The sequence below is a fragment of the Panthera onca genome, chromosome E1 (assembly GCF_046562875.1).
Source record: "Panthera onca isolate mPanOnc1 chromosome E1, mPanOnc1 haplotype 2, whole genome shotgun sequence".
Lineage (NCBI taxonomy): Eukaryota > Metazoa > Chordata > Mammalia > Carnivora > Felidae > Panthera > Panthera onca.
Genome location: NC_138352.1, coordinates 18,142,101 through 18,156,694, shown reverse-complemented (window position 1 = coordinate 18,156,694; position 14,594 = coordinate 18,142,101). Strand labels below are relative to the sequence as shown.

At 59.3% G+C, this 14,594-nt stretch overlaps 1 protein-coding gene across 11 annotated transcripts in view; it reads left to right on the top strand.

Annotated features, from left to right (window-relative positions):
* MINK1 (misshapen like kinase 1) overlaps nt 1–14,594 on the top strand; it is a 44,241-nt gene that overhangs the window by 18,541 nt on the left and 11,106 nt on the right. For all 11 annotated transcript variants that reach the window (XM_060647569.3, XM_060647565.3, XM_060647566.3 and 8 more), the window contains exons 2-7: nt 10,044–10,109; nt 11,568–11,624; nt 11,706–11,831; nt 13,483–13,593; nt 13,965–14,055; nt 14,456–14,586. In XM_060647569.3, coding sequence (XP_060503552.3) covers nt 10,044–10,109; nt 11,568–11,624; nt 11,706–11,831; nt 13,483–13,593; nt 13,965–14,055; nt 14,456–14,586 — 582 coding nt within the window. The remainder of the gene's footprint in view (nt 1–10,043; nt 10,110–11,567; nt 11,625–11,705; nt 11,832–13,482; nt 13,594–13,964; nt 14,056–14,455; nt 14,587–14,594) is intronic.

Sequence of the window (14,594 nt, the reverse complement as noted above, 5' to 3'; positions counted from 1 at the left end):
CCTAAGGTGCTTGCCTCCTTTGGCCCATCTGTCACCTGCCCCTTTCCTCCTGGACCCCGCAGGGCCCAGGCCCTCCTGTCCCTGTCTGGGAATTCCCCCCAGTTGTGAGGGAGGAGCTGGGGTCTCTCCTTCCCTTGCCCGACGGCCTTGACCTCAGCCCTGAACTTCAGTTAGTAGCCCCACTGCCTCCACGTCGCAGCACCCCGAACCCGACCGCTCTTGGGAGGAGGACGCGGCCTTCCTCTGTACCCTGACCTCAGTCCCAAGGGCTCCCCGCTTCGGGAAGGGGAAGGAGGTGTCAGCTGGGGCCCCAGCCCTGCTGCTTGTCAGAGTTGTGAGTTGTGAGCGCCGTTTCCCCTTTTCTTCCTCCAGATGGGAGTCTTAGGGGGGGAAGCAGGCGAGAGAGAGCCAGGCGCTGGCCCTGGGGGTCACCATTTAGGACTGAGGAGGAGGGTCCAGAGGGACAGTCCCTTCCTCCTGCCCTTGGTGTGTCCTCGCACGCGGTGCCTGTGCACCCAGCCGACTCCCCTCAGCTGTCCTTGCTGCGTGGGGCCCACAAGCGCCAAGTCGCCCAGCATCGGAGGAGCGCCTGGAACCGGAGGAGACCGGCCTGGGGGCCGGGCGGTCCTGTGCGCGGACCACACCACCCAGCTGGGGGGACCCCACCCTTGCAGCGCACGTGTGGCCACCACCGCGGCCGCCTCTTTGCATCTGAACGTGCGTCATCAGACATGGCGAGTGGCGTCACGCAGGAAAGCCAGCGCCCCTAACCAGGCCCTGCCACTCTGCTCTGCCACTTGTGCCCGAGCCTCGCCCGGGAGCTGTCGCTTCCGGCATTGTTACGACGCCCTCTGTGTCTTCCCTCGCGGCCTGGAGGGTCACCTGGAGGCGTTACAAAGTTGTTTTTTTTTTTTTTATTTTTTTTTTTTTAAACATTTATTTATTTTTGAGACAGAGAGAGACAGAGAATGAGTGGGGGAGGGTCAGAGAGAGGGAGACACAGAATCTGAAACAGGCTCCAGGCTCTGAGCTGTCAGCACAGAGCCCGACGCGGGGCTCGAACTCACGGACCGCGAGATCATGACCTGAGCCGAAGTCGGACATTTAACCGACTGAGCCACCCAGGCGCCCCATTTTTTTTTTTTTTTTAATTTTTTAATGTTTGTTTATTTTTGAGGGACAGGATAGAGACAGAGCGTGAGCAGGGGAGGGGCAGAGAGAGAGAGGGAGACCACAGAATCTGAAGCAGGCTCCGGGCTGTCAGTGCAGAGCCCGACGCGGGGCTCAAACCCACGAACTGCCAGATGGTGACCTGAGCTGAAGTTGGAGGCTTGACTGACCCAGCCCCCCAGGCGCCGCACGTTAACGTTTGTAAAACATGGAAGGTGAGAAAGGCTTCAGCACAGAAGCTCTTGCGAGGGAAAGAGCGCAGACGGTAAGTCTGCGCCCTCACCGTGCAGCAACGTGCGGCCGACCCTGGCCCGCCAGGGTGCCCGGGGCACGGACGCCCGCAGCCCCAGATCTGCGTGGTCTCGGCCTCCCCGCAAACTTAACCACCGATGGCCTGCTTCCACTGCAAGCCTTAGCGACCCACGGTCAGGGGATTGTGCGCTGCGAGAAAGAAAGCATACGGGAGGGGCGCCTGGGTGGCTCAGTCGGTTAAGCGTCCGACTTCAGCTCAGGTCACGATCTCGTGGTCCGCGAGTTCGAGCCCCGCGTCGGGCTCTGGGCTGATGGCTCAGAGCCTGGAGCCTGCTTCCGATTCTGTGTTTCCCTCTCTCTCTGCCCCTCCCCCGTTCATGCTGTGTCTCTCTCTGTCTCAAAAATAAATAAAAAACGTTAAAAAGAAAAGAAAAGAAAAAAAGAAAGCATACGGGAGAGAAAACGCATTTCCAGTGCTGGCCTCTGTTCACGGAAGAAATCCGCGGGTGCGGGGCCCGCGTGCTTCACGCGCGTGTTCAGAGTCCGCTGTGGTCCCGCGTGTGAGGCCTTTTCACTCAGGCCCGTCCGGCGTGGCGCCCGCGTACCCCCCGAGCGGTGTTCCACCCGTAAAGAGCTTCTGTCCCGGGCGGGAGATGAGACACGTAACCATGTGACGAGTAGCGATGGGGTCCCGCTGGCTCGGGGCCAGGTCGGATCGAGGGAAGGCTGCGTCACGGGCTCCGGAGCCCGTCAGCTGCTTGCCTTTGGACAAGTGGCTTCCCTTCCCCGAGCCTCCGTTTCCTCATCTGTCGGCCGGAAACGACAGCGGCTTCCGTGTCCTGCAGTCCCGTGGGGTTCAGTTACTCGGTACGTGTAAGGCTCGTGGAGCGGGGCTGGCCACCAGGAGTAATTTTCACCGCCTTTCAGTCCAGAATCTCACTGCGGTCTGATGCGGCACAGCCGCTGTTTTGGCTCCGGGGGTGGTTCCGGGTTCCTGGTGACACCAGGGGACAGCTGGAATCCATCGGGCGTCCTGTCCTCACTTCCACCCCCTCCACTCTGCCCTGTTCTCGGGGGCCCTCCTCCCACTAACAGCCTCCGCGTTCCCGCGTCTGACCTGCTCACGGCCTCTCCAGCCCTGTCTCCGTGTGCCGTCTGGCGTGTTCCCTCTGGGTCCTGGTCGGGGAACGGCTGGTGCGGGAGGTCCGCCCCAGCGTGTCTTTTCTCTGTGGCCTTGGACTGCCTACCTTGGGTCGGGAACCCGGCTGAGGGCCAGGAGCTGTGACTCGGGGAAGGAAGGAACCAAATCGGGGGGTACCTGGCCGGCCCAGCCGGTGGGGAACGTGTGACTGTTGATCTCAGGGTCGTCAGTTGGAACCCCACGTTGGGTGTAGGTATTACTTAAAGCTTTAAAGAGCAAAGAAATGAGACCAAATGGTTGGGAACATGGTCCCTCAGGCAAAGGAGCTCTGAGCAGGGCAACGCAGGCCTCGGAGTCAAAAGTTTTTAGGGCAGAGCTCGGCTCTGCCACTTTCTGGCTGTACTCGACTCCGGGCAGGAAACACACTTGTTCCAAACCCCCTTCACCCGTGACTCGAGCGAGCCACCAGCACCTTCCTCCACGTCTGTCATGACCCTGTACTTCCAGAGCCCTCAGCAGCGCCAGGAAGAACGAAGATGCCAGGTTGCCAGCTACTTAATTGTTAAAGGGCTGTGGGAAGAGTGGGCCGCGAGACAGGTGTCTGAGACAGACGTGTAAGCGGGACGGGTAAGGGCCACACGGAAGGGACAGGTGATAGCGTCCCCTGCCCGTAGGAGAGCACCGGAAGGCTCTTAGACCCTGCTGCCCTCACTAGAGCCCCTCCCTGAACTCCTGGACTTGGGAAGGGTGTTGTCCTAGTGCCCTGATGTGTCTGTGGCACAGACAAGCCCCTCGCTTATAATTAAAGCGTTTGCCTCCCCCCTCAGACTGTCAGCAACCTCGTGGCAAAGACCACCTCATTTCATTCACCGCTGTTTTCCTGAGCCCAGCACAGACCCTGGCGCACGGGGAGGAAGTGATGACATAGTCATTAGGTTGACAGCTTTGTGGGGTGTGGACTTGAGCATTTAGAACCATAGAGAGCGAGCCGGAGTGTTTTCTTCTCTTGTTGGTGGGGACCCCAGAGAGCTTAAGTGACTTACCCCCAGACACACAGCCTCTTAGCAGCAGAGCCAAAAACGGGAACCGAGTTCCCTAACTCTGAATCATGTAGATTTTATCATTTTCTGTGCTTGGCTCAGGACTCCGTATGTGTTACCAGACCAAGAGCACTTTGAGGGCCCCCTCCCACGTTTGTAGGGTTACTTTCTTCGTGTGGAAACCGTCCCCGATCAAAACAGTCTGTTGAGTGCCGTGGGACATGCTCATCAGATTGTTTTTTTTTTTTAATTGTGTTTTGTTTTTATGAAGTAATCCCTGTGCCCAGCGTGGGGCTCAGACTCCCGACCCTGAGATCTAGAGTCCCATGTTCTTCTGCCTGAGCCAGCCGGGCACCCCAGCTTTATCGACACAGAGCTCACATAGCACAGGATTCCGTGAAGTAGACTTTGGTGGATTCACAGACTTGCTGTCGCCACAGTCCAATGTCAGAGCGTTATCAGCCCCAAGTGAAGTCCCGTGCCCGCTGGGAGTCCCCACCGTTCCCCTGCTCCCGGAAGCCGCCACTACTTTCTGCCCCTACGGATTTGCCTGCCATTGACATTGCACACAAACGGAGCCATTCAACACGGGGCCTTGCGACCGGCTTCTTCCACTTAGCGCGTTTGCAGCGGTCGTCCACGTTGTGGTGTGGGTCACTGTTTCGTACCTTTTCGTTGCCAAATAATATCCTGTTGCATGGCTATTTATCCGTTCACCGGCTGATGGACATTGGGTTATTGCCGCTTCTTGGCTGCTGCGAGTAACAGTCACGTGAACACTACGTGTACAGATTCCTGTGTGTACATACGTTTTCCGTTCTCTGGGACGTCTACTTGCTGAGTCATGTGGGAACTTTCTGTCTTACATTTTGTGGAACTGCCAGACTGTTTCCCAAAGTAGCTGCACCGTTTTACGTTCCCACCAGGGCTCCAAGTTCTCCACATCCTCGCCAGTGCGTGTCGCTGTCCGTCCTTTTGAGTTAGCCCATTAGTGGCCGTGTGTGGCTAATGATGCTGAACATCTGTTTGGGTGCTTATTGGTCACACTGTAGATCCTTGGAGAAATGTCTATTCAGATCCTTTGCCCGCTTTTTTTTTTTTTTTTTTTAACTTTTAATCATTTATTTTTGAGAGAGAGAGAGTGTGTGAGCGTGTGTGTGTGTGTGAGCAGGGGAGGGACAGAGAGAGAGGGAGAATCTGAAGCAGGCTCCAGGCTCCGAGCTGTCAGCACAGAGCCCGACATGGGGCTCAAACCCACAAACCGTGAGATCGTGACCTGAGCCAAAGTTGGACGTTTGAGCCACCCAGGTGCCCTCCTTTGCCTACTTTTTACTTGGGTTGTCTTTTTATTATTTTATTCTTAAGGAGTCCTTTTTGTATTCTGGTTACAAGTCCCTTATCTGATATTTATTTTTTCATTTATTCATTCATTTATTTGAAGCTGATTCATGTATTATTTCTGAGAGAGGGAGAGAGAGTGGGCGTGTGTGTGCGTGCACAAGTCGGGGAGGGGCACAGAGGGGGAGACAGAATCCGAAGGAGGCTCCAGGCTCTGAGCTGAGGCTCAAACTCATGAACCATGAGATCATGACCTGAGCCGAAGTCAGATGCTTAGCCAACTGAGCCACCCAGGTGGCCATCTGATACATAATTTAAAATGTTTTCTCTCATTATGTGGGTTGTCTTTTCACTTTCTTGTTGGTGTCCTTTGAAGCTCAAAAGTTTTAAATTTTGAGGAAATCCAATTTATGGTTTTTGTTGTTGTTTATGCTTTTGGTGTCATTTGTAAGAAACCATTGCCTGATCCAAGGTCATAAAAATTTACTCCTGTGTTCTCTTTTAAGGTTTCTGTGGTGTTAGGGGGCAGGGGAAAAAAAAAGATTTCTATGATTTTAGCTCTTATATTTTTAGGTTTGTGATCCATTTTGCGTTAATATTTGTCTATGGTATGAGGTAGGGATCCAGTGTCATTCTTTTGTATGTGGACACTCAGTTGCCCCAGCATCATTTGTTGAAAAGACTGTGGAATGACTTGGTACTCTTGTTGAAAATCAACTGACCACAAACTCAAGAGTTAATTTTTGGATTCTTTAGTTCCAGTCCATTGATCTATATGTCCATCGTTATGCCAGTGCCACACTGTCTTTATCGCTGTGCCTATGTAGTCAGTTTTGAAATCGGGAAGCGTGAGTCTTCCAACTTGGTTCTTTTTCAAGATTGTTTGTGTCTTCTGGATCCCTTGCATTTCCATAGGATTTTTAGGATAAGCTGGTCAGTTTCTGCAAAAATGCCCACTGGGATTTTGATAGAAGTGCATCGAATCTATAGATACTAACAATATTAAGCGTTCTGATCCATGAACGTGGGAAATCTTTCTGTTTACGTAAGTCTTTAACTTATTCCAACAATGTCTATAGTTTTCAGTGCACGTGTCTGACACTTTGGCTAAATGTGTTCTTCTGGATGCTAGTATGAATGGAGTTGATTTCTTAATTTCATTTTTGGGTTACTCATTGTAGTACATAGAAATACAGTTGGTTTTTGTTTATTAGTCTTATATCCTGCAACCTTGCTGAATTCATTGATTAGTTCTAGTAGATTTTTAGTAGATTCCTTGGAATTTTTGCACCCTTGATTATGTTATCTGCACACAGAGACAGTTTCCCTTCTTATTTTCCAACCTGGATGCCTTTTATTTTTTCTTTCCTAATCACCCTGGCGAGAACCACCAGTGTAACATTGAATAGAAATGGCAAGAGTTGACAACCTCGTCTTACTCTCAGATTATTTTTTTAAAAATGCACGTCCCCTTAGTCCTGTTCTTGAGAAACTTAAATCTCACCGTCTCCACCGTGACATCGAAGTCGGAATTCATGGGTGGGATAGCTTGGGAAGACTTTCAGGGAGGACTTCCTGAAAACAGCGGGATTTGGCTTGGCTGACAGGAAAAGGTCATTTGTAGGCAGGGCTGGTGTGAGGACGGAGGGGCTGAGGGGCCATCACGGGAGGGCAGTCGTTCATCAGTTCGTGGCGCAGAGATGCTGCCCGCGCTGCCGCCCGAGGTCACGCAGACCTACTGCTACCGGGGACCCCACACCCCGTCCCCTGCCAGTACCTCCCTGAGGCGCAGCTTCTCGGAGTGTGTTAGAACCCCCGGGAGGGGCGGCGGGGGGGGGCAGGCATCTCTTAAATGTACAGATTCTGCTCCTCCCCCCAGGCCTGTGTGCTAAACCAGAGCCCCTGGAGCCAGATCCTAGGAGTCCGTTCCCAAGTGATTCTCCTGTACCGTGACATTTGAGAGCCCGCACCCCGGACACCCTGTGTAGGCCTCTCTTCCCCAGCTTCTCCTCCCTATCCGGGCCCCCACCTGAGTGTGAGCACCGAGAGGAAGAGCTGGAGGAGGCCTCCAGCAGTGTCGTCATGGGGCTGGGCCTGCGTGCAGGGGCCGGGACTGGCTGGTGCTCCCCAGGAGCAGAGCACCTCCTCCGGAGGGTCCTCCGGATCCCCAGCGAAGAGAGTGACTGAGCACGCGGACAAGGCACGTTCCAAGGGCCCGCGTGTGAGGCCAGATCAGTGCAGGAATCCCACTTGAACTGTGCCTTCTGAATCCTCGGGTGTGTGCGTCGGGGAGAAGCCAGACTTGTGTTGCGTCACCACTGTAAGCCCGTGGGGCGTGCCGTCTACACAAGGTGGGGATGTATACGGACACACACGCCCTCACGGGCCCCAAGAGACCCATCCAGCGCGCCTCATCGGTCCCGTCTCTCTGTCTTCTTCCTCCGCGGGCATGAGACGCCTTCCTGTCTCCACAACCATTTGTCTGCCCTGCTGCCTGTCACCTGATCCCTTCCTCTTGGCCAGGCTTCCCCAGGGGCTGCTGTGCCCCTGGGCTCCGCTGCCCCTCACCCGCAGCCCCTCTGGCCACACGGATGTTCCCGGTGCTCCCCCCAGGCGTGCTCCCCCCAGGCTGTCCTGCTATCCCCGTGGGGATGCACAACTGTTCCTCAGAGGCCAGCCTCAGCTCCTCTGTTCCTCCTTCCTGTCCACTCCACCCAGTGTGGTCTCCTCCAGGAGCCTGTGGGACGTGCCAGGCCTGACTGATGGCTGTCCCTGAGGCTGTGAGAGGGACCTTTTCCCAGTCCGACGCCCCGAACCGGTCAGTGCCCGCGTCCTCCTGGAAGGTTGCTCTGCAGGAGCCTCCGCTCCACTGGAAGCTTCTCGAAGCCTGGACAGCCCACAGCGTTCTTCTGGCATAAAATCCGCACCGCTGCCTTGGGGCACTTGGCCTGTCGACTGCGGGTCCATCGGGGACCCTCCGTGCTTCTTGTGTGTTGGCCTCCTGTTGTGTCCGCTGGGGGGTCGCCACCCTGGATTATCTGTGCTTGGTAAACGTTTAACAGGTGAGAGAAGCAAGGGACAGCTGCCTTACAGATCTCCCTGCTCAGGGCCCAGCCCGGCCCAGGGCGGGCACAGACCCAGCCTCGGAAATTATCCACCAGCTGGCTACCGATGGGGGCAGCGCAACCGGCATGGAGGTGTCGGGACTCTGTTCCGGGAGCTGGAGGGGACCGGGAGGCAGGAGCCCGGGGCCGGGGCGGGACTGAGAGGAGGGGAGGAAGGACAGGGTGACCGGTGTGGAAAACGGTGCCGCCGTTGACAGGCGGAGAAGGGACAGCCTCCCGAGCATGTTCCGTGCAAGCTGTCGGGCACCGTGACTGCGTGTCACATGCCTGGTCTCGACCTGATTCTCGGAACGACCCTTCCCAGCAGGTGCGGCCGTCCTGGTTTGTGGGTCAGGAAAGGGGCTTGGAACCGCAAACCCGGACACTGTGTCTGACCTCAAGGGTGGCTTTCATACCCCTGTGTCTCCCACACACGTGAGGAGGAGGTGGGTCGGGGTCCGAGATGAGCTCTGTCTGTGCCGGTTTGAGGTGTTCGCGGTACAGTGGTCGGACTCGTGGGGGCATCGTGCTTCCCATTGGCTGAGGAGCACCCGTCTTGCCGTCTCCGTCCGTGTCGGAAGCGGGGACCTGCCCACAGGCAGAGGTCGGAGGTGCCAGCGCGGGTGAGCCCGTCCTGGGGGCTGCGGGGCCCCCTCCCCGAGCGTGGAGCTGCGGGCGCTCGAGAGAACGGGGCCCGGTCTCCTCGCACGTCTCGGTTCAGACAGACCTGGCGTTGGTCCCCCCACGGTGACAGCTTGTCCGTCTCCCGTGGGCCCGCTGTTTGTTTGAGACCCGGTCGAGGTTGCCTTGTTGGTGTGGTTTTGGTTTCGGCCACACAGAGCCACGACATCCCGGGCCGGTCAGCGCGGCCCCGAGGGGAGGGGCAGCCCTGCCCCGCGGACGACCCGAGCGGTCGGGATGTGCCGTCGGCCCCGGGCTGCGCTCGCTGCTTCCCTTTCTTCCGGCTCCGGGACACGGTGGCGCACGCTGTGACCAGGGAGGTCGGTGTGGATGCTCTGCGGGGGCCTCGGGCTGGTGTCTCCCTGCTGATGGCAGTGGACCAAGGGTGAGGGGCTCTTGCGTTTGGTTTTCCAGAAATCCTAGCTTGGTTTTCAGAGTCGGGGCGAAAGGAGTTTCGGGTCGTATCCTTTTCGGGTTGTCGGCACAGAGGCCCCGGCCCGGCTCTTCTCGTGACGTCCTCCCCGCGTGTGGGGCCCCTCGGGCTGGCGCGCCCAGCCTCCCGCTCCGAATCGAGTCCCGCCGGCGGGGGTGCGGGCGGCCGCCCAGCAGCTGTGGTCCCGCGGGCCGTGAGCCTCTGTGGAGGCTTTGTCTGAGCCCCGTGCCTCTCCTGGCACCGCTGGCTCCGGAAAGCGGGGACTGAGAGTGCCGCGCGTCCCCACCGCCCCTCCTGGAGGCCCTCTCGCTGTCACCTGCTCTCCCCGAGAGTGCCCCCAGCCCCGGCCCAGAAGCCCTGGGTCTCAGGACGGGGAAGAAAAGGGACAGGGACCCAGGAGGGAGGCTCTCGAATCCGGCCCCCCGCTGGCTTTCCCCGGCCCTGCTTCTACAAAGTGAAATAACAGTGCCGATTAACTCCCATTGCACACGTGCTCCGTGCCAGGCAGGGGCTCAGGCTTTTCATGGGCGTCGCCTCGCTTCAAATTGACCCCAGCTCCGGGGGCGCGTCCTCGGGCGCCCCCGCTTTGCACGTGAGGCCACAGACTCAGCGTGTCACTGAGCGTGAAGTCAGGAGCACGTCTGGAAAGCCACCTGGTCCCCAACGTCCATTTTCTCTCACCTTCTTCTGACTTTTCCTCTAGAACGTGAACTCTGAACCAGCCCAGGAAAAGCGCAGCTGGCCGTCGGGGTTCCCCCGAGGCCCTTCGTAGTATACCAGGGTGCCCTCTTCCCACTGGATCCCTCTTCCCCGCTCTGGCTCATAGTCCCCTTCTGAGGCCCTGACGCTTCCTCCTTCTCCCCCTCTCGTCCCCCTCCCTGCAGGACCCCGCTGGAATCTTTGAACTGGTGGAGGTTGTGGGCAATGGAACTTACGGGCAGGTGTACAAGGTGAGACTCACGTGTGGGAGGGTGCCCGTCGTCCGCGGGGCCCTGTCGGGACGGTGACAGAAGTGGACCGTAGGTCTGGGGATCTGGGTGGGGAGGGGAGGGGCGCGGGGAGAGAGGGTAACAATGACGGGGGAGGGGAGCCCAGGAGGGGGGCTGTTTTCGCTGGCCTGTGTGGCGAGCGCAGACGTGCTGGGTGCTGCGGGAGCAGGCCTGGTACCGGGTGGGTGCGGGCAGGGGCGCGGGCCGGGGCGCTCCCCTGGGGACTCAGCGAGGCTGTAGGTTGGCTGCTCCCAAGGCCGCAGGGAGACCCAGCCTTGCAGTTGGTGGAGCTCCGGGGCCTCCTGGGCGGAAGTGGTGTGCCTGAGCTCCCGAAGCCGCCACCCCTCTCCCCCACACAAAGTAGCATCTCCCCACCGGCTGCCTGTAGCGTTAGCCTGGCGGCACCCTTGGAGGGGGGAGACTGCCCGCCCGGCAGATGAGTCCAGGGAGGGTGCTGCCCCAGAGCTGGAGGCCCTGAGGGCACAGGCCCCAGCAGGGAGCTGAGCCCGTTCACACGTCCCTGTGTCGCAGGGGTCACGGGGACCACCCTGTAAGCTTTGGGGAAAAGGCATCCCCGGTTCACCCATCTCTTGCCTGGTCGTTGCCATGGCAAGAGTAGCTCTGTTCTCTACTGCCTCTCTGGGCTTGGGGTCTCAAATGACTGCTGAGGATAAAGATAATCCACGGGCTGGCCATACCCATGTCCGTCCCCACAAGGGGCTGCCTCCCCCCACCCTGCCCTTCCCTGGGAGGGCTTGGACCTTCCTGTCCAAGGCTTCTGCTAGGAACGTCAGAAGGCTGGGGGGAGGGGGAATGGCAGGGACGCGCTCTAGAAGTTACTTTCCCACTCACACTGGTGATGGGGCATCGACGCACGTCAGCCAGTCTTCTCTGTTTCCCCGAGATTCCCTCCAGTCTCAACTCTGTCTTTATTCTTCCCTGTCAGTACTACTAAAAAACGGAGTAGGGGAGATTCTGGGGAAGTCTTCCTGGGCAGAGGGGGCGGGGTGGGAAACCAGGTGCTTTTGTCCTGCATAGAAGTTGCCAGAGAGGCAGAGCCCTCATTCAGCCCCCTCCAGCCCCCTCCAGCCCCCTCCCAGGGAGGAGAGGATCTCTGACTCACTGCTCTATCCTTCAGACTGTGGCAAATCCACGCCGGGGAGGCCACAGCAAAGCATAGGTGAATCCCACTCTCCTCCCTCAGCTATTGTAGGCGGGAGACCCTGGATCTCTACCCAGCGTAGCGCTTTTTGTCCTTGGAGCCCTGTCTGCCCCTGTGACCGACCCATAAGTGAAGGGGTCCGGTACCACAGGGACACTGCGTAAGACAGAAACAGCCAAAAGGTGTGGCCTCTCCCAGAATCCAGCCCTCCCTGGATGTGGACCCACACCCTCCACTCCCGGCTCTCTGTCCCGCAGGGTCGGCACGTCAAGACTGGGCAGCTGGCTGCCATCAAGGTCATGGACGTCACGGAGGTAGGGGCGGTGGGGGCCCAGGGAGAGTGGGGGCGCTGGGAAGGGCTGGGGGCCCGTGGGCTGACCCCCTCCCACTTACAGGACGAGGAGGAGGAGATCAAGCAGGAGATCAACATGCTAAAGAAGTACTCTCACCACCGCAACATCGCCACCTACTACGGGGCCTTCATAAAGAAGAGCCCCCCCGGAAACGACGACCAGCTCTGGGTGAGATGCGCGTGGTGCCTCGCGTGTTGCCGCCTCTCTTCCACTGCGTGTCTGGGGGGCAGCGTCCTGGGGTTTGCCCACACTTCTGTCCTGACCGGCACCGCGCCCTGTGTGCGGCACGTGCTTACTAGGTGGCAACAAGCAGGGGCTGGGGGAGCGGGTGCGCCCGTCCGTCCTGCCCCGGTACCCAGCCCCCCGCGAGAGCAGCAGCCCCAGACGCCTGTGCTTCCAGCTTCAGGCCCTCCTGGCAGTGCACAGGCCCTCCTGGGCGATTAATCCACCCGGAGCTTGCGGAGGCCCCTTTGGGCCTCCCCCGTGTTCCCTCCTGGCCCAGAACATTCCTGAGAGTCATTGCCCTCCCCAGCCCGGGCCTCTTCCCGGCCTCACCCTTCCTGCTGCCCAGCCCGGCCCCTAGGGGAGAGCGCCAGGGAGCCTGGTGGCGGCCGTGGGGAGCTTAAAGCTGGTGCTAGGTCCCCCCTCCCACCAGTTGCCAGACAAGTACTTATTGAGCACCTTCTGTGTACCCTGCACGGAGAGACGCGAGTCACGGTCCCTGCTTCCAAGGCACTTAGTCTTTTTAGAGACACTCACACAGACTGTGCACACAGAGCGAGGTGAGCAACACTTCCTGTGTGTTTACCTGCCGGCCGTGAGGGTGATGTCACGGAGGACTGGGGGCGCTGGGCTGGGCGCCCCCTTCCGGGCGCGATGGACACCGTCCTTCCCCCGCCCCAGCCCGCTTCCCTGAGCTTGGTAGAGGGCGAGGCCCAGGCCGGGGCGCTAGGCACGCGAGTGACCTTTCTCGCACTTGCAAGTGTATATGTCCGGCCGGCCTCCTTCTGCGCTGCACGTGGCTTTTGGAAAACGTGCAGGGAAGCACTTGAACAGGCGTCCGAGTCCCCAGGGGACTGATTTGGCCCCTGCCTCTGTGCTGGAGTCTCACCAGCTTTCCCCCTGCAGCTCTCTGGCGGGCCCCCCGCACTGCTTCGTCTCTGGCGGACCTGGAGAATCGCTGGTCCTTAGCCCCTTGCTTGTCTCTGGGTCAGGCTGTGGCCGACTTTCTGTGAAGGGCCGGAGAGTAGATGTTTGGGGCTCTGCGCATCATACGGTCTCTGTCCCAGCCACTCAGCCTGGCCGCTGAACCGGGAAAGCAGCCACAGGCAGTGCATAAACGAATGGGAACAGGAATGTCGCTGTATTCCCAGAAGCCTTTATTTAGGATGCTAAACTTTGAATTTTGTATGCTTCGTTTTTCGATTTTTTTTTTTAACCATTTAAAAATGTAAATTATCAGCTCCATGGCCAAGGTTGCCAACCTCCACGCCAGGGAGTTCTAGTTTGGGGGTTATGCGTCCCAGCGGGGGCCTGGTGCACACATTGGGTGCTCCTCAAGGAAAACACGCACGTGCGTGTCATTTTGTGTGCCGCATCCCCGGTTCCTTGGGCTCCTACTTGGGACCCGGCCTGTCTTTCCCCCGGTGTTGCCTTTTCCTCTCCTAACCTCGGGGAGCCTGTGGCCTCTGTGAGCAGTCTCCTACCCCTGCTCTGCGGCTCACATCGGCTGGGGCCCTGGGGTCCTCCCCCCCGGGAGGCCGGCGGGGGGACGCCTTGCCTGACCGGTGCTTTTCCCTCCGGCGCTCCTGGGCCGTAGCTGGTGATGGAGTTCTGCGGCGCTGGCTCCGTGACAGACCTGGTGAAGAACACAAAAGGGAACGCCCTGAAGGAGGACTGTATCGCCTACATCTGCAGGGAGATCCTCCGGGTGAGGCCCCAGCTGGCCCTTCTGCCCACACCCGGGCCTTCCCTGCACGGGAGGCCCCGCGGCGGCATCCTTTCCGAGCAGCGGTGGCCGAGGGGGGCAGGGATGGACAGGGCCCCAGCTTTGGCGTGATCTCAGGCGGCCGGGGGGACAAGCCTGCCCCTTTGCCGGTGGCCCCGCGGCTGCCGGGGACTCTCGGGGGCCACCACTCTGAGGACGCTCCCTGTGAAAACCCAGCCTGCGCTTGGGCTCCGGGGTGGCGGGGGCTGCTGCGCCTTCCACCCGGCCCTGTCCATGCGGGTGCCTGCCCCGCTCCTTGGCTCTCGTCCACATCCTCCGGCACCGAGGCTCACCTCCCCACTGTCCCGCCCCAGGGCCTAGCCCATCTCCACGCCCACAAGGTGATCCATCGAGACATCAAGGGGCAGAACGTGCTGCTGACAGAGAACGCCGAGGTCAAGCTGGGTAGGTCGCTCCCTCCTGAGGCGAATGGGGCCCCGGGACCTCCAGGACAGAAGGGGAGGCCCCTCTATTTCCTCTGATGGCTCAGGTCTAACCACCTGCAGGCTGGGAGTCTCTCTCCTGCCCTTCCTCATCTCCCCCGAGGGGCCCCGCCACCCATATGTCACAGGTGCCGTGTAGGCCCCCCGGGGAGACGGGGGAGCCCAGCCCCTCCTGCCTGTCGCTTGGCCTTTTCACGTGGGTGTCTTGCCACAACACGGAGATTAGGTCAGGCTCTTTGAGACGAGACGTTGATGGGGGGGAAGGGCCAGAGAACGTCTGGGTGCCCCGGGGCGCACCCGGCCCGGGGCGAGGGGCGCAGGCATGATCCTCTGTCGTGACCCCTCCCTCCATGTCTTCCCAGTGGATTTTGGCGTGAGTGCTCAGCTGGACCGTACTGTGGGCAGGAGGAACACTTTCATCGGAACCCCCTACTGGATGGCCCCGGAGGTCATCGCCTGTGACGAGAACCCCGATGCCACCTACGATTACAGGGTACAGAG